The sequence below is a fragment of the Wasmannia auropunctata genome, unplaced genomic scaffold (genome assembly GCF_000956235.1).
Source record: "Wasmannia auropunctata unplaced genomic scaffold, wasmannia.A_1.0 LD336039.1, whole genome shotgun sequence".
NCBI classification, from domain to species: domain Eukaryota; kingdom Metazoa; phylum Arthropoda; class Insecta; order Hymenoptera; family Formicidae; genus Wasmannia; species Wasmannia auropunctata.
This window is the reverse complement of record NW_012026851.1, coordinates 112057-131439: the sequence shown is the minus strand read 5'-3', so window position 1 is coordinate 131439 and position 19383 is coordinate 112057. Positions and strand designations below refer to the sequence as shown.

The following is a 19383-nucleotide window of genomic DNA, read 5'->3' as shown; positions in this document are numbered from 1 at the left end:
TATATATATATATATATATATATATATACGGTAGATTTTGAGGTGCTACTGCTTACCCCTAAGGCGCATATAAATCTCTCCTGATCGAATCGATAGTGCGCCCGCAGCAGATCGAAGAATTTGAACATGCACTCGAGTTCGGACAACGCCGCGACTTTTTTAAAGTGTTGCTGTATCAACTTTCGGAGCGCCTTCGGCTTCATTCCGTTCAGCACGGAGCGCGGCAGGAATTTGTGTAGACCAACCTGTGGAAGGGATGTAGACACTATTCGTTTCACACATATACTTTGTGCAGCGAAAGGGATGCGAATGAATGTGAATATGCAGCAGGCTGTATTGCCGTGAAATCCAAGTTATCGTGGCCAGAAAAGGGGTTTCTTGCTTCGAGAAACTCTTACCTCACGCTCCAGGTATTCCAGATTGCTCTTCTTGTCCAGGGCGATTTGCGGCATGTCCTTGAAAAAATAGCGGATCTCCAGGCAGCAGAGCTGTACCGCGACGTCCTGATCCAGAGTGGCGTGATTCGCAAGCAGGTAATCATTTCGCACCTAGAAAAAGTATATACAGTGTATACAAATAAATGTAATTTGCAATTTTTATTTTTGAAACGTTAAATCTCGCTTAAACTTTAATGCATACAATAATTTGCTGATCCTTTGCTACACAGTAGAAAATATTTTGTACTTGTATTAAAATTTTTAACATATTCGAGTGTTAATTTAACATAATGTGATTATGTTATTTAAATATTTTGTGTTAAATTGATATTTAATTCGTGTTACGATATTTAAATTATTAACACATGTTAACGATATTAAATCCCTAATTGTGTTAAATTACATACATTTCTTAACATTTTTAAATTAACATAATTCATAAGTAAGTGAATAAATAACATAAAAATAATGTAATTTTATTACAACGTAAATTCTAAAATAAATAAAAAAGAATAAAAAATAAATTATGTTAATTTGATATATTATAAGTGCTAATTTTACTAAAGAAATATGTTTCCACGATTTGTTTCCAAATTATATTAAAGCGTTACATTTTTGTATTAATATTTGTGTTATTCTGTAACATATTTATCTTGTATTAAATTAATATAAATTGAAAAAAAAATTTGGCACATGTGACATGTGTTAAACATAACACAAATTTTCCAACTGTGCACACATAATAGGGATCGTTCATGTCGGGATTCCTTTTCATTTTTACATTACTTTTTAATTATTTTTAGAAAATTTATTTATTGTATACAAAAATTATTATAATATAATTATATTAATATAATTATTAAGTAATTTTTATGCATAGGTACTTTAACATCTTTAGATAGGTACTTGTAACGGACTAAAAAAAGTACCTAAAACGGATACTTGTAAGGTTGTGCATTAAAAACAAATTGTATATAAATGTTGTAACTAATTAGAGTTGTCACGAATGACCTAATCGTGTATACTAAGAGGACACAAATGATCCAATTGTGTGTACCAAGCGATAATTGCCCACCGACATGCCCATCGACATACCTGATCGTAATAGTAGTAAAATGTGACTTTGTCCTTCTCATAGAGATCATTCAGGTTCTGAGGAAGATAACGCACTCGCAACTCGTACCTCCACTCGCAATGCGGATGTTTTCGCTCATACTTTTCTTGTACCTGAAACGGATACGTTGGGAAAATTGCGAGAAACGGAATATTGCATAACAAGATATGCTGGCTCACGCGTATCGATCTGTACCTGATACATCGTTGTATCCTGATGCAACCAATAACTCTCTCCGGATCCGGGATGGTGTAGCCTCATCGCGTACAGATTTCGATAATGTCTAGTACCAACGGCTAGTCGACTAGTTACCAAAGAGATGATACCCCTAACGTCGATCGCATCGCCGAATTTGACGACATTAAAGCCACCTGAATTGCAGTGTCGGAAAACGAACGATTGTATTGATAAACCAGCGTGTCTTTTCTCTTCTCAGGATATATTGATTGACATATTTTGATTATGACATTTATAGCGGAATGTATTTAAATTTGCGTTCTTATTAATCTCGTAAGAAACGAAATTAATTATAACGAACGATTGTATTGATAAACCTGCGTGTCTTTTCTCTTCTCCGATATATTGATTGACATATTTTGATTGATATTTATAGCAAAATGTATTTAAATTTACGTTCTTATTAATCTCGTAAGAAACGAAATTAATTAATAAAAAATGGAGAAATTCATGTAATTGTTATTCTTTCGCTGGTACAATATTAAAACAAATGAGAAATCAAACACGTTCAAGAACACAAAAAAGTAATAATAATATCACGACCGGCGAGCCGATTTTATTTGTTCTGGCGAGAAATGAACGATTGGATTGATAAATCTGCATGTTTTTATCTTCTCCGATATATTGATTGACATATTTTGATTGACATTTATAGCGAAATGTATTTAAATTTACGTTCTTATTCATCTCGTAAGAAACGAAATTAATTAATAAAAAATGGAAAAATTTATATAATTGTTATTCTTTCGCTGGTACAATATTAACAAATGAGAAATCAAACACGTTCAAGAACACAAAAAAATAATAATATTATCCCGACTGGCGAGCCGATTTTATTTGTTCTGGCGAGAAGCGAATGATTGGATTGATAAATCTGCATGTTTTTCTCTTCTCCGGATATATTGATTGACATTTGTAGCGAAATGTACTTAAATTTGCGTTCTTATTCATATCGTAAGAAACGAAATTAATTAATAAAAAATAGAAAAATGTATATAATTGTTATCCTCTCTTTTGCTACAATATTAACAAATGAGAAACCAAACATGTTCAAGAACACAAAAAAGTAATAATATTATCCCGACCGGCGCGGCGAGCCGATTTTATTTGTTCTGGCGAGAAGCGAACGTGCCTCGTCAACTGATCCTTTATTTTCTTTCCTCGTAGGGGAGTTCTTTGACAAGGATATATTTCAGGATGACATAACTTACCGTTCGGAAGATGGACTTTTAAGGTCGCCTTGTCCATGGGGGTGGGCGAGCCATGCGGCGGGGTGTTCCTACCGCCGCCGCTGCTCTGGACACCTCCGACACCGCCGCCACCTCCATCTCCTGCTCCAGTGCTCATCCCCTCATGGCTACGGAAAAGAAAACAAAAGAGTCGATTTAATAAACGCGCTAATTATGCATTTTTCACTTCATAAAAACCGCCCGTTTACAGGGCGGTTACGACCCGTTAACAGGGCCTCACGCTTGGTAAAGATCAATTAATCAGCGTATCTCATGAAAGCTTGTTTTCGAAAGTCTCCTCGGGCAAGCTAGATCCGAGGTCTTTAGGTTTTCGATCTTCCGTGCTGGTGTAATTTATGACTTTAATTTTTAGATAGATCGATTAACGCAGAAGCGTTATAGTCTCTCTAATTATAAGAAGGAAATATTCTTTTAATTTACATAAAAAATGCAATCTTTAGGAATTTTTATATTGTTTTTTAGAGCTAGCTTTTCATAATAAAAAAAGGACTCTATATAACACTTTAAAAATTGATCACCGTCTAATAATATTCGAATCAAAATAGGACATTTCGATGCTTAATTAGTATTTCGAAAATAATTATTTAGTATTTTTTTACTTTGTTTGGAATTAAATCAAATGCTATGACTGGATTTTTATAAAATTACTGACAAATTAAAATTTTTTTATTATAATTAAAACCAGACCGATTTAGTGTGTGAAAAAAGATAAATAAAGACAGAACGGCGGATTAATAAATGACTAATAATAAATAATAACAATATTTTTTTAAATATAAATTTGGATGTATCAAGAGTCAAGCGATATGTTAAAATTCCGTATATTTTGCGTGATCCACAATCAAGAATTTGATTCAATTCATTCATTTTTCCAAATTGTTATTCTTTTCTCTCCCTGCGAAACAATGCATCGCATTTGCTTTAGTAGCGATCAGAGGGAAGACGCGCGCAGCTCCTGCAGAAGTCGTGAACGAGAATAATTCGCGCGACCCAAAGAATTATTGGAATTAAATCAAATATTATGACTGGATTTTTATCAAATTACTGACAAATTAAAAATTGTTTATTGTAATTAAAACTAGACTGATTTAGTGTGTAAAAAAGATAAATAAAGACAGAACGGTGGATTAATAAATGATTAATATTAAATAATAACAAAATTTCTTTAAATATAAATTTGGATGTATCAAGCGATATTGTTCAAAATTCCGTATATTTTACGTTATCCACAATTAAAAATTTGATTCAATTTATTCATTTTTCCAAATTATTATTCTTTTCTCTCTCCGCAAAACAATGCATCGCATTTGCTTCAGTAGCGATCAGAGAGAAGACACGCGCGGCGCTCCTGCAGAAGTCGTGAACAAGAATAATTCGCGCGACCCATGTAGCCTCGCGACAATTCGTTTCGCCGTGAAGGACATTCGCGTTTCGATCTGTCGGATACGTGAACGTTACGTCCCGCGGCTGCGACGAATGCAATCGCGAGCCCCACCGTGCCCCATCGGCGGTAGCGCAGAGCTCGCTCTTGCGAAACCGAACGACGCTTTCAGATGTTACCGTGACCAGGGAGCTGGCCGCAAGAAATCGCGAAAAATCGCGTCAGCGGAGATGCGGCGAGACAAATCGGATCGTCGTGTCTCCGTCGCCCCGTTATCGAACAGATCGAATCGCGATTGCCGGTTGATGACATCTACACACGCGTGCGGATGAAATCACGAAATCACACCGATCGCGGCGAAGTCCGCGAGGGTATATTATTAAGTCACGTAATGATGCATTTAACATTTTATACAGTAAGAAAAAAAATTGATTGTACGAACTAAATTTGTATATAGTCGTTTGATTCAATGGTTGACTCAATTCTTTAGTTGCACAAAGAAAAGTATATAGTTCATTCATGTCAACCATCAAAATGTTTTAATCAAGAATCAACTGAACCAGCTCAATTTAATTATTTTGTTCGAAACACTAGTATAGTATTTATTTGTGTTTGCATGCTATTTAGTTAGCTATCCAAGTAATATATTTGTTCAAATTCCAAGTATCAAACTGACTAAACAATACTGATAAAGATAATATAAATAGTGTGTATTTTTAATCGAACGGTTGAATTAAATACGATAAATTTTTGTTGAAACAAAATAATTTAGTTAAAAAATAGTATTTTGTTTATAATAACAAATTATTTTCTGTCATCATAGTAACGTTTAGTTGAACGTATCGGACTAAATATTATGGTAGGATGAAACAAATTTTGCGTTTTTCACCAAATTTTTTTTCTCAATATACGCTGTATAATTAAAGGAATAAATTCACAATGACGAAACGTTTTTGTATCGAAAACACTGTAGTCTTTTCGATATAATTCTCTCGAGTGAAATGATATACAAATCATTGCCGTAGACTGTGTTTGCATTCCGGCTATTAATGCAAATGTATTATATGTACGAGCGACGTCCGGCTAAGGAATGCCGTCGATCAGGGATCAAGCGTTCGCGCATGGAACCACCAGCCACGACGCCAATCGGTGTGCAAAGCTCCTAGGAAGATCGGTAATCGGGCTCTAAATTTATGTTCATAAAGTTACACGTTTGCTTTAGATAATGTGATCGATAAAACAGAAAATTTTAAGAGAAGATTTTCTAAGAGATAATCTTCAAACTTCTCTCTCTACTCTCACTCACTTTCGAAATTTTACAAACTCTTTATCTTATGTAAACAGATTGAATAAAAAAGATTAGCATCCCGCGTCCTTTCCTCTATATACCTCATTAAAATAAGAAAAGTATTGTCATATTTCTAATTATAAGTAGTATACATTCTGAAATTGATTATATCAACGAGAAGTTTACGATAGAATGTATTTACGTTCAAAACAGAACTTCCGTTATCATAATTGGACTTCATATTTGCTGAAGAACGTTGGATAGACTTAACTAGTGTATAAGGATTTAGTTAGTATTTTTTATTGTCTACATCTATAAAAGACTCTATAATAAGAATAATTAGATATAGTAAGTTGTAAGCGGCAAGAAATTGACCAATCACAGTATTCACAGTTGAATATAAAGGGTACAACACCCAAAAAAAAATATTCTAGTTATAAAGTGAAATTTCCTCCAATCCCATATTTTAAGCGAAAACTTTTACAGAAAGAGTATTCCTGTTCCAATAAAGTGAACTGTTTATCTAAAATCTATTAGATATTATTTTTCGGCTTTCCTCTTGTATTAAGAGGAATATGTTTTTTTCAAGCGAAATGCCCTCTTACATGCGATATGAGTAACACGAAAAGCAATGTGTATCGCTGCGTTCTGCCGCGTGACAATTGATTGAAGTGTTGCGCTGCATTTGCAAAAACAGACGCAGTAAAACTGCGTTCCGTTATTCATTGTACATACTGAAAAACTACAGTACAAATAATGTGCATTATAAATATAGATTTACAGTACAAGATTTGTACTGTAAATGCAAGACGAAATCATTCTAACTATTAGAATATTGTGCACAGAATATTTTCCTCTTAATTTCAAAGGATTCCTCTTGAGGCCATATACAAGAATAAAATCCTCTAAGATTTAGCGGATTCCACTAACATTAAAATTATTTTTTTTGGGTGAATCGATTGTGATTGGTCAATTTCTTACGATCGACTTACACCATATTACTCCCATTGTAGACGACCCTTAAAACTTTTAATTACATTCACTAGATTCTTTCATTTTTTTTTACTAAAAGACAATCTTTTTTTACTAAAAGCTAAGCTAACTAAATAAATTTAGTATCATTCTCAAGAAATTCTGGTATATATATTCAACAAGAAGAAAATAATCGTATTCATCTGATAATCTTGAATTTCCAAATCTAAAAGAATTTGAATTCGTTTATTTTCTAACAGAAACGCATGTACTAGTTCAATCAACCAGATTTTCAATTTATAATTTATATCTGGCAAAGCCAGATTTTTTTCAATGTAGAAAAATCTCAACGAAACTTTCACGATATTAACCGTGCGATTGAGAAAATTCAGCATATGACACAAAAATCGATGACAGAGATAGACACCTGGTGGATCGGAAAGAAGATACAATTATCGACATTGATTTACGCATCGTACAACGGATTTCGGTGCAAATTGCGCTTTCCACACGCCAGGTCCGAGCTGGGCTCTGTCCGCAGCCGATACCAATTTACGCGCGCTATACCGCGCGAAAGTTCACCCGCGCGTTCTTCGCGCAATGTCGTAACGTTACACCGATCCACATTACGGCCGCGGCCGTAAACCGACACGGCCGTGTACGTAAATCAGCGGACGCAATTACACGAATAGAATTATGAGAGTGCACTAGGGCACCCCGATATATTATTGCGCTAACAAGGTAACACGCGCAAGTGTTCCGCGCGCGGATTTTGATCGGCTATCAGATACGCGTAAGTAGTACGGAAAAATAAGAGACACGTTATAAGTATATTTGTACTCTTTAAGGCGATGCTGGAGAAACGGCCGAATTCCATAGTGTCGCTGTTTTATTGATGATTTACGCACATGTATGTGTGCGATATTGGTGTATAGTAGTGTGTAGTGATGTGTTTATGTTTCACGCAGAGAAAGGATTAGCCAATGCAGCTAATATGTGTCTTTAAAATAGGGACAGCTAATATTGTTACTGCCAAAGTTTAAATTTATTAGTTGTTAAAATTTAGGCGCTACAGCAAAAAAAATTTGCTACTAGAATCAAATGACGTTTAGCTAATTCTATTAAGGAATATTTAGCAAAACTTTTAAATTCTTCAGCAAAATCGTTCTTTTTGGGCGCCATTTTCTTAGCTACTCCTGTTAAAGTACACTTTTATTTTAGCTAGTAAAATTGTATCTCACAACAAATATATTTTATCTTTAATATCTAACTTTTAGCAATGACAGCAAAGTTCGAAGCTAGCTATTGATACTTAGATGATAATGCTATGTAGGTCATTTTTTTTGCGTGTTCCTACTGTATCAATATCGCACATACACATCGTAACAAATTTTCGTGTACATATTTCTAAAAAATTAAATAAGTATCTAAATTTAATTCTACAAATAAATTTAATGTTAAACTTAATCGACCACGAAAATTCAAAACTAAAAGAATTTTTGAAACGCTTATGCAGTCTAAAACGGATTTTTTTTGCTTAACAATATAATATTTTAGTGTAACTCTTACAATTTCGAGTTCAGATAAATTGCGCGCCAAATATATGTCGATCTTGAAGCACAGCTCCAAACTGAATTCGGACTACATAATATCACAATTAACAATCAATTTAATAATTTTTAAATTAGTAATATGTAAAAATAGTAAAAACATTAGGCGCACAGTTTACTAAACTGGAAATTGTAAGATTCACACAAAAATATTTTTTATTAATATCCGCTTTAAACCGCATTGGCGTTTCAAAAATTCTACAAACTCCATATCGTTTTTTCATGTAATCTACTAGTCCAGCCATCATACACTCAGGGAAATGTTTCGCTGTTCCAGCTAGAATTCTAAATATTACACTTAAATTGTATCGCTGTTTTTTGTATCTGTTAAAAAATTGTCTGTCATACGTAGAATTTATAGCAGCAATATTTTAAGAATATATGCAAGAAAATATAGGTCACATAACCAAATATGATTGGAGTCGGGATTGAAGTCTGGACTGATTAAACGTCAAAGAGAAACTTTCTCGCTAAATTTGAAAAAATTTCAAATAGTTCAGATATAATTTCTGTCTCTGTTATCTATATTAATTAAATACAAAACATATGTGATATCGCAGTGCTTACTAATTACTTATCCGTTTTAGCTCATTTTTCGTACATAAATAATTCTCCCTATAATTGCAAGATTACTTTTTTCAGTGTAATTTCAAAAGTACAAGTTACTTTTCAAAACACATGTCTCGATTTGACAGATCTAAACATCACATAGAGCTAAGAAATGGTAAAGAAGATCTGATTAGAAAATTGTTTTCGTTCTCGATGAAAAAAAATTTCTTTTGCTTTCTAAATTTCGAGCGTCAAACTAATATTAATGCCTATACTTTTTGAAAATAACTTTCCAAATCTATTAAAGTAATATATAAAAATCTCGACACGCAAAAATTATTTAATCGATAAAATAGACAGGTGTAAGGCACATTAATTCAGCATTCCAATTGCTCAATTAATGTGCCGTAAGCACGTTAAAGGAGTAAGATACCTTTAAAATATCGACTTTCTATACATTTTAACAAAACTTTAGCGAGATCCTGCGAAATTCGATCATAAACGTATAGCGATCCGTTCGAGGAGTTCTCGCAGACTTCGATAATAAAAAAAAGAAAGATCTCCGTGTCCCATCTTCGCGCGAGGATGTTTTTTTCGCAACGCGTCGCGAGTTTGCGAAATTAACCGAAAGTTCTGCCGCGCGAGGTTTCGCGCCTCGGGAGATAAGCTGCAACGACGCAGTTCGCAATCGCAAGCTGCGAATCGTTGCAACACGTGCGCAACGGGGCACTTGTTTGTTTACGATCTCGCGAATCGTAGGTGGTGGTATAAGAATTATCGAAAGGACATGCGATATATAAATTACGCGCGCGAGTACGCGCGCTGCGTGTGAACAGGAGAAAGAACGTCATCGGGTACCTATATACGCAAATCGCGCTCGCGCAGGCGGATATAAATAACTACTTACGCGACATGTTAATAATTAGTACGTTGTATCGCGTGAGATTATTCGTCGGCGAGAAGTATATCAGATGGGAATTGAAAGTCAGGAGACCTGATCCCGGCTTCTTGATAACCTGCATATTCATATTCAAGTTTCTTGCTAATTTCCATCCTTTTCTTATTCAACTTCTAGCTCCATCTTGCTCTCTCAATTTTTTTCTCTTAAGTTTTTAATATTATTTTATAATATTTACAAATTTATAGATATATATTATGTTTGCGCTGTATGCAAATAAAAATGACAGCTTTCTTCGGAGTAGTGTTTAATTCATTCCGTTCTCTCCACGTTCAGAGAAAAAGACATTAGTAGTGGCAACTGTAGATAGAGATAACTACATGTGTCACATGCAGAATTATTTTATGTGGTTATTGCAACTGTAAAATAGTTTATTCAACTGTGAATATTAATTCTACAATACATGTATGAAACTTATATAGTTGTCACTTTTCTCATTGCCATCACTATGTTTTTTTTAGTGACATTTTTTTAGTCAACAGCTTCCCAATTTTCACCCTTCAAGATAGAAAAGAAATGAACAAGTAATTACTAATTCAAAAAAGGGTGATCAGAGAATCGATGCACCCCAGCTCTGATCCGCCTTGGTACTTCTACGCACCTGCAACTGTCGCCCACGCAGCTTTCCTTTCACTATTACTTTCTCGATTGCGCTTTTGAACCGTCTGATCGTTACAGCATCCACGCGCGTGGAAGAAAAGTGCGTAAAAAAAAAATGTAATCAATGTACTTGTCTCAATTCGCGAGAAGGGTCAGAATATAATTTAAATCGCCCGTTCATCATGTTTATACTATATGGACAAGGTACTTATTTGTACAAAGTTACTTATTTGTTATCAGAATGTTTATCGAAATTTTGTAAAAAGATTCCCTGAGAATTCCCGAATTTTCCAGATATCCAAAATTTCAGGTAAGATTAGAATTTTTTAATGTAACTTTAAATAAATTGGAATGCAAGTAACGCAAACAAAGTACATATTATAAATTTATAGATGAAGGAGATTCCACGAGATTATATTTATTCTTTTCCATAATTGAAAGAGCGAAATCTGTAGGATAATAAAGAGAAGACTTATCACAATATAGTAAGCTATATTCTTCTGCTGTATATTCTATCTACCCTGATTTTTTAAATAAAAACTCGCGAAAACACACGATATAAATATGTATGCGGATTTCTATATCATATAATATTTATATATTAATCGATTGTCAACATTTTGCATTATTAAGAAAAAAAAGCAATATTTTTAGAAAAAGACAAAATTAAATTTAAAAGTAAAATTCTCAAAATTTGTCTAAATAAACAATCCCTGAGGGATTTTAAAGGATAAAAAAGAAATCACCTGAAAATTTTAGATTCTCTCAAATAGTAAACATTCTTGTCATGTTTAAATTAATCGACGTTAGATCGACAACATGTTTGAAAAGGTTATATATTTTCATAGCAGGTAGTATTAACCAAAACAAGAAGAAAAAGTCTAGTGGATATAGGTCCTAAAACAAACACTTGTTGAGATATGGGCCAGTCTTTATCGTCTCGCTATAAGAGGTGCTCTATGTGAGAGTCCCATTGTCACACGTCCTTCAGCCCTACGTCTCAGAGAATCATGCACTGTTGCACAAACACACCATTGAACATTCATACAATACCATACAAAAGGAGACAAGGATCTCAAGTAAGAAGACAGCCTATCATCATTGAACATAATAATTTTATGCCCATTTTTACCGGACAGTTTTTTTCTTCTTTCGACGAATATATTCTACCTGCTCTCAAAATATGTGACCTTTCTTTTAAACGTCCTGTATATTTAGTTAATCGACAATCGGCTTTGCAAGAGAAAATGGCGAAAATGCAGGGAAAAGTGCAATTGTCTAGGATGTCCGGTAACTAAAGCTGAGATCGAGAGGACATGTATATGGTTCGCCGCGGACCGTTGTCTTTACCTCGTGCGAGACACCTTATGAAATCTCCACGTTCCCAGCGTGTCCGGATTGTAAGAATCGCTGCTGCAGCCCAACTGGCCCAGAGAGCAGAGCAGGCCCTTGCTGTCTCTCCTCCATCGTTTCTCGCGTGTGCAATTCTTCTCCGCGCGTCTCAGCGGCACGCCTCCTTTCGGACTCTTCGCGAAGGCGTCGAGATTTTGCGGGCGACACGTAGGCCAGGAGATCCCGCTGGCTTTGCGATCCACGAGCGCCAACATTTTGCCGAATGCCGTATTGGCAGAAACGCAATTAACTATATCGCGCACAATTAGCCGCGCACCATCCCGGCTATAACGATTCTTCTTTCTTCCCCTATTATCTCTTTCTTCTTTTCTCTCTTAATCAAAGTCACTCCCCTCGAATGCTTGAGGTTCAACTCAGCCAGTCATGCTCGTCGACGCGGGACAATTTTTCAAAAGCTGCACTATACTTAGTCTTTGTTTTACCAGTCTAATCCAGGCACATACAAGTTTGCTTTTCATTCGATTCGTACACTAATTACTTTCCCAAAGTTTGATAATCCGACTCAATTCGAGGCCCTCCAGCGTTTTTTTTCCACCGCCTGTCGTTCCAACGTCCGTTTAGTGGGACGTTTACATGGAATCGAAATTGATCTATTTTTCAAAATAGCAATGCGAATTGAGAGAAATTAGGATCGATTTAAATATTCCATCGCGACACGGCGATCTATCTCCTGTCAATTATTCATATATCTCCGTAACACGATTCCATCTCACCCGAGAAGATCGCATATCCCCGATGTAATATTCTAGACGAGACGAGCAGGAAAATGAGAGAGCCACGAGTAATTGAAGAATTCATAACGGAGACGGGATGTCGAACACGGTGAAGTAAAAGATCTGGAGCAAATTTCGCGATTTTTTATTAATTAAAAGCACGTTTTCCGTTGCAATCGTCAAAACATAAAGATTCACTTAATAACAGGAAATTTTTGCGATGATTAACCCTAGATACACTGAGGTCCCCGGGACCCCAGCGAAACTTTCTCGGTTTGGCATTTCTGAAATTGAAAGGGGAGGGATTTGGGATATTGACGTAAAAAAAAGTTTTGGATCTCCTTAGTAGAAAGACGTGTTGACGCGCGGCAATTGTCGCTCAACAACCGAGCAGTGAACAGTTGAAGTGAGCGTAGGGTCCCCGGGACTGCTTGCAGCTTTGTTAAAATTAAAATATCGGATCGCCAAATTTTTTTGTTACTATTTCAAGTATGCCCTTTCAGAATTTTCAAGGATTTTTCAAATCGGTCTATAAACATAAAAGATATAATTTTTTGAAAAAAGGTGTTAAATCGAGATTTTTTCGTGTTTTTGAACTTTTCTTTTTCTTTGCATCCGTATATCTTGGAGCTCCTTAATTCTATCGACTTTTAAACATTATGGGCTTGTTCCTTGGCCGATTCTCTATCGATTGAAAGAAAAATTAATTGAAATATGTTCCTTTTTACTAGAGTTACAGTAATAAATATGGATGGGTTCCCCGGGACCCCAGTGTGTATACGACGTCGTCAAAAAAACAGTGTGTATACCTATAGGGTTAATGCAACTTCGGCAGATCGAACAATTTTCTTCTTTAAAATCCATGGAATTCTTTTCCCGTAACTTACAACTTTTCGAGTGTCTTCACTAACGCAAGTACATCAGCGACCAATTTACCACGACATCGATACAACAAGCACATATTCTCTTCTTTCGTTTTTCACGTCGGCGTACGTAGCCGTGGCGCATTTGCCCGAACACAATCGCGGCGCATCGCGCGGAACGGACATGCAGGCACAATTGGCAGATGCGGCGGAATCGAAAATTCTGTTCTTCTTGACTTGTCACAGTGAGTTGCCGAGCCGCAGGATCACAGCACCGCGATTTATTTGAAATCTAATTAATGCGATATAGATTGTAATATGCCCCCCACTCACGTAAACAAAAATACGCATCTCACGGTATTTCAACTCGTTATCTGAATTATTAATTAATAAAGATACCCCATCGCTTCTGTTCACGATGCGTGCGTAGATATACGCGCGTAGCTACGTGCGTGCGTGCGTGCGTGCGTGCGTGCACATTCGCAGCCGAACAGAAACTGATCGCCTCGAACAAGCCGGAGCAGACAACCTGCCATTCTCCTCTCTCGAACGCCCTTTTTCCTCTCCGCGAGTGTGTCGGTGCGCGACCCGCGTGGGACGCGTTGATAATTCCCATGGGCATATGTGTTTACGACGCGTTGCGATTCCGGTATCGCTACGCGACGCCGCACCGATCGCAGACTGCTTGGGACCGCGAGTTTGTTAAATGTGATCAGCGTGGTAAAACGCGGTCGGTAAACTCCGGTCGCGCTTGCATGCAGTTATTATCTCACGTCAGACCGGCGTCGTAATTGTTCGTCAAGGTATTCCCACACAGATCTTAATCTTTCACTTATCTCGCGAATCACGTCAACCTAGTGTATATATTACATATAATTATATGTATTATTGCATATAATGGCAGTTCGAAACTTTTCATTATTATTAATGAGATACGCTCTACCTATAGAAAAGATTTAGTCTTCGTTAATTTCATTTTGTTAACTGATAAATTATTATTCTTTGCGGTATTTTAAGATGCTGATTAACATCGCTATTAAAAATTCACTTGAATTCAATATTATGTTTTAAGTCTGATATCCAAAGATCCGCTTTGACCGAATAAAAGCTCTTTTCCCTCATTTATAAATATTATAAATTATCATTTGTAACACATAATAGTTATAATAATTGTGCGCCGACGTGAAAAACGAAAGAAAAGAATATGTGCTCGTATATTGATGTCGTAGTAAATTTTGAATGTAATTATTAGAATATAGTTTTGAGTTGCAAAATACATAAATGCTTCTTGCAGTTTTATTTTTACTTCGTTATTGTGCTTCGTGAACGACAAGGATGTCTCATTGTACGTGCCTGGAGAAGCTCCAGACAACTTTACGATACCAGCGTGATAACGACGGAACTACTTGTTGACGTAGCCTTGACATCGGAATTGTGGCCATCGAGTCGCGCGTATCGAGACAGCAGCTTTTTTCTTTCATTAATTTTTTTCTAGCGATGATTTTCTGTATTTTGCGCTGATATGGAGCGATTCAAGGCCGTCGAGGAACAAAGAAACAATGGTCGTTAAAAGCCATGCGCGGGCGGATCGATCCGAAGTTCCGCACCACGTGCGAATCTGCAACGTGTCTTTTGTCGGGATGTTCTAATTCACGCGCAGCAGAAGCAAACGTCGGTTCTGGTCTCATGGACGGAAGTACTTATTTTAATCACGTGCCTCCCTCATCCACGAAACCGAGTTACCTTTCTACTTTCTACTATATGTATATAAATACTTATATATATGTAAGTTTATGACAATCGTGACATGTTATGGCTTGAGGGGTAACACCACTTTGACGCCCTAAAATTTAAGGCTTTTTCGGGAATTTTTTTTTAAAGAAATGTTTATAAAAATCCATTTACACTAATTTATTATAGGTACATATATAGTAGAAATTGTATTTTTTTTAGTTGACATGGACGGAAGCGCTTCGAAAAAAGACGATCAAGCGGTGGGCACGATAGCTCATCTGACTCTCATAGAACAATGAAACAAAAAAAAAATTGATTTTTTAAATCCAAAAGCTAGTAGAATACGTAGCTGTTTTAAAAAATATGCATTTTTAGTGATATGGCATCGATTCAAAGTAAAATGTAAATTTTCAACTAAAAATTTCGTTACTTAAAGTTACACAGAAAAGCGAGACATCAATGTTTCGAAAAAATCCTACGTATTTTACTAGCTTTAGACTAAAAAAACTAATTTTTTTTGTTTGATTATTTTAGGTCAAATCTATGATGAGCTATCGTGCCCATCGCTTTTTTCCCGTCCATCAGCTGTCAAGCCGCCATTTTTAAATAAATCAACTAAAAAAAAAATACAATTTCTACTTTAATATATGTATAATAAATTAGTGTAAATGGATTTTTATAAACACTTCGCATTTCTTAAAAAAAAAATTCCCTTAACCTTTAAACTACTATATCGGTCTCACAGACCACTATTGAAACGTTACTTGTCCACCATTTTCTTATTTGTCACCATTTAAATATATTTTATTTCTGGCTGAGATCATGGGGTGATATTTTTTCGCAATAAATGTTTTTACAGATTCGTCGAAATTGGTTAGTATAGATGCAGACAAGCATTTATTTGACGGGGGAGGGGGGATTTATTAGAGACAAGTTAGCATCAAGTTCTTAATATGTGATAATACGGTCCTGTTTCAATCATGGGGGGTTGCGTTGAATCCGGAAAGTAACGGCACGCAGTTTAGTCGAAACTACGATACGTATGTAAAATCACATAAAAAAATTGTTAGCACCAATATCCTGATATAACCGTTGCATTGGCCCATCTTCATTGCATTTTATTTCTATTGTATACGAAATTTTTTTGTTAATCCTTACATTAAAACATAGGTTTCTTTTTCCCCATCACGAATATTCAGAAAAAATACATTTTTATTATACATAACTTATAAAATTAGCGACAGCATAATAGCGGTTTGTCAGACCGACATTGTGGTTAGTGTAATTTTTTGGGATGTGGTGGTTTAAAGGTTAAATTTCAGGGCGTCAAAGTGATGTTACCCTTGATTCTGCAGACATCAACGTCAAAATAGTCTTTTCATTTTTATTACGCTCCTACAAGCTAATTTCAAGTTTACAAGATATGATTTCACTAAAAGAGTACTTTCCACTTTCGAATCAGAATTTCCATAAGTCATGTATACGGGCTAGATTTTCATAAAAACTGAAACCTACATTTGTCACTATTTGCCCCACCCTATGGGTAAATTGTGATACCCTATGGGACAATTACAAAATACATAATTTTTAACTCTTAATCAATCTTTCTTTTAACATTTTGATTAAATAAGATAATTTATATTAATTTCTATACTCTGCTCTCATATGTAAATTTTTATTTATTGATAAATAATTATTGTATTTTTTTCATCGGACGCACATATATCACAAGATTCTTTAGCATTTTTGTTAGTTTTATCAATTATCAAGTGCTCCTTGTTTGCTAGCAACAACGCTCATATTTTATTAATATCATTAATTTAGTAAAACATGAAATATCAATTTAGGTATATCTTAAAAAAATTCATTCAAGTTTACCTATAATAGCTACAAGAAATGCTTTATGACTTTTACAGAAGGTAGTAAACAGCATTAGATTTCACGGAAAAAATCATGCTCAATTAAAATTAAATACGTTTTGCCAGTAGTTCGATTCGCAAGTAGACCCAAGGGTCTAGTTGTGAATAATTTTTATTATTTCATTCAACTGAAATTAAAAAAATATAAAATAGTACTAAAATTGAACAAAATCATCCATAAAGTATTCATAAAGACTTTATGATTAATTACAACTATTAAATATGTATTGATTGTTTGACAACAATTTGTTTATTCTTTTTGGAGATCTAATGATAAAAATATAAATTTTTATCATTAGATCTCCAGAATTAGTGTCGTTATCCTAATTAAGATATAACACTGCATGAAAAAAACGGTTTTACTAAAAATTTAGTTCTTATTTTAAGAGTTTATACAGATCTTAAAATAATTTTGGGCCATTAAAATAATTATGTAGAACACTCAAGCTGGAATGTCAAAATTTTTTGCAGCATTGCTCATCATGCTTGAACAATTTATATAATTCTGATGGTGCAACAAAATTATTTTCAGATCTATATCTAACTAAATTTTTAAAATAAGCCTCAGTAAAATCATTCTTTCTAAAACGTGCTTAATGTTTCGTTCGAAACATTGATTCGTTCAAAATCAAACTCAAATAACTTATCGAGTCATCAACTTTTCCTTTGATCATTTCTTTACTTTCTATCGAAAATGAAGAAGGATAATGTGTAAAGAAAGCTTATAGCGAAGTTAACGTGTTCATATCACCGCGTTATTTATCAGCTGCGTATTTACATATTTATCCCGTAGGAGGTAGGAGGATTCGAGTATCTTTCCGTACGAGTGCAATTTAGATACGCGTCAGAGGTGCATTTATCCTTGGAATAATAAGTCGTGCTCTTAGTGCGTGTCTCTCTCTCTCTCTTTCTCTGAGGTTTGTCGTGCCTGCCGATTCGCTTATATATTGACCGATTATCGATCCTGGATACGGTGCGTAGAATCAAACGACGATACCGGGGAAAAACATTGCGTCATAAAAATCCCACCCATCGATCGTCTACGACGTCTATACTCGAGACCCGTGGCGAAATCAAAACCGTCGCGGAGTCAGACTTTGCGTAGCAAAATTTCCGCGAGCTCCAAAAGCATCTTTTTCAAAAGATTTCGACAATGAAAGTTTTTCAAAAGAAAAAGGAGAATTGAAGTCACTCGGCTTAATCTCATTATTGCTTCGTCACCCCTATCTTTTAATGCGTCACGTATTACGGAAAACTTATTTTTACATTGTGTCGTTATTTTTCTTTTTTTAAATAATTTATTTATTTCTTTCTATTATAATTTATGCGCGGAAAGAATTTTGTTGAAAGATCTAAAAATTTTACTGAATACAGATCTGAAAATTAATTCTTCTTGAATCATCAAAAAATTTTATCGGAATGTTAAAAACGATAAGAATCACTATAAAACGTTTTGATATTCTAGCAATTATTTTGATTTTCCTACAAAATTATTTTGACTATTGAACAAAAATTATTTGCAAATCTGGATCCAGTAAAATTGTTCTTTCCGTGTACGGTTGACTCTCACTAATCAATGGATAATCTTACCAGTTTTCGTAATTGTTAATGTACTGAGGATGATCTTCTTTATAGAAGATTTCGCTAATGAAAATTTTTTACGCGAGTAAATATGGCAAATCAATCGCTCGCATATTCGGAATATCGGAATTACGATCTGCACCTGCGAGTTGCGTCGCGTTGAAATTAAAAAAAACGAAAATCCGCGCGCGCGCACTGCCGAAGGAAATCTTAAAATACGGCCCGTTGAGAGCATCGCAGTTAATCCTGAATTACGACAGTTTTGTAAGATGAAGAGATACCCGCGCGGGCACGCATTGGCGAGACGAGGGGATTATACGGGAGTTTCGGGCGAGCGCATGCTGTGGATCGCGATGCTTACGTTTCAAGGCGCGCGCGAGTTTCTGGATTTTTTTAACATTCGTGATTTCGATTAGCGAAAGCGACACGAGATCCCTCGCTCTTACGGTACACACGCGTGAATCCGGTTGGTACCACTCGAATCAGCCGGCCTGAATTCCGATTATGTGACACACGTCGAGAAATTCGTTACGGTGAATTCCGATCTATCGTAAATCGCCGGGACGAGGAAGAGAGGGAGGAGGAGGCGTTATTGAATTTAACCAGGCTAACGAGCGTTTTGATGTAAGGGAAGGGGAGGGTGACAAATATTTTTTTCTTTCTCTCCTACAAGCTAATTTCAAGTTTACAAGATATGATTTTTCACTAAAAGAGTACTTTCCACTTTCGAATAAACAAAAAATTTAATTAGAATTTCCATAAGT

The 19383-nt window shown here is 35.3% G+C and overlaps 1 protein-coding gene across 1 annotated transcript in view; it reads right to left on the bottom strand.

Moving 5' to 3' along the window:
* Positions 1–19383, bottom strand: part of LOC105451949 (focal adhesion kinase 1) — an 88085-nt gene that overhangs the window by 10721 nt on the left and 57981 nt on the right. Inside the window, exons 2-6 of the mRNA XM_011692685.1 lie at positions 3000–3145; positions 1747–1922; positions 1533–1664; positions 399–548; positions 57–245 (exon numbers count right to left, since the gene is read on the bottom strand). Coding sequence (XP_011690987.1) covers positions 57–245; positions 399–548; positions 1533–1664; positions 1747–1922; positions 3000–3135 — 783 coding nt within the window. The 5' untranslated portion in view covers positions 3136–3145. The remainder of the gene's footprint in view (positions 1–56; positions 246–398; positions 549–1532; positions 1665–1746; positions 1923–2999; positions 3146–19383) is intronic.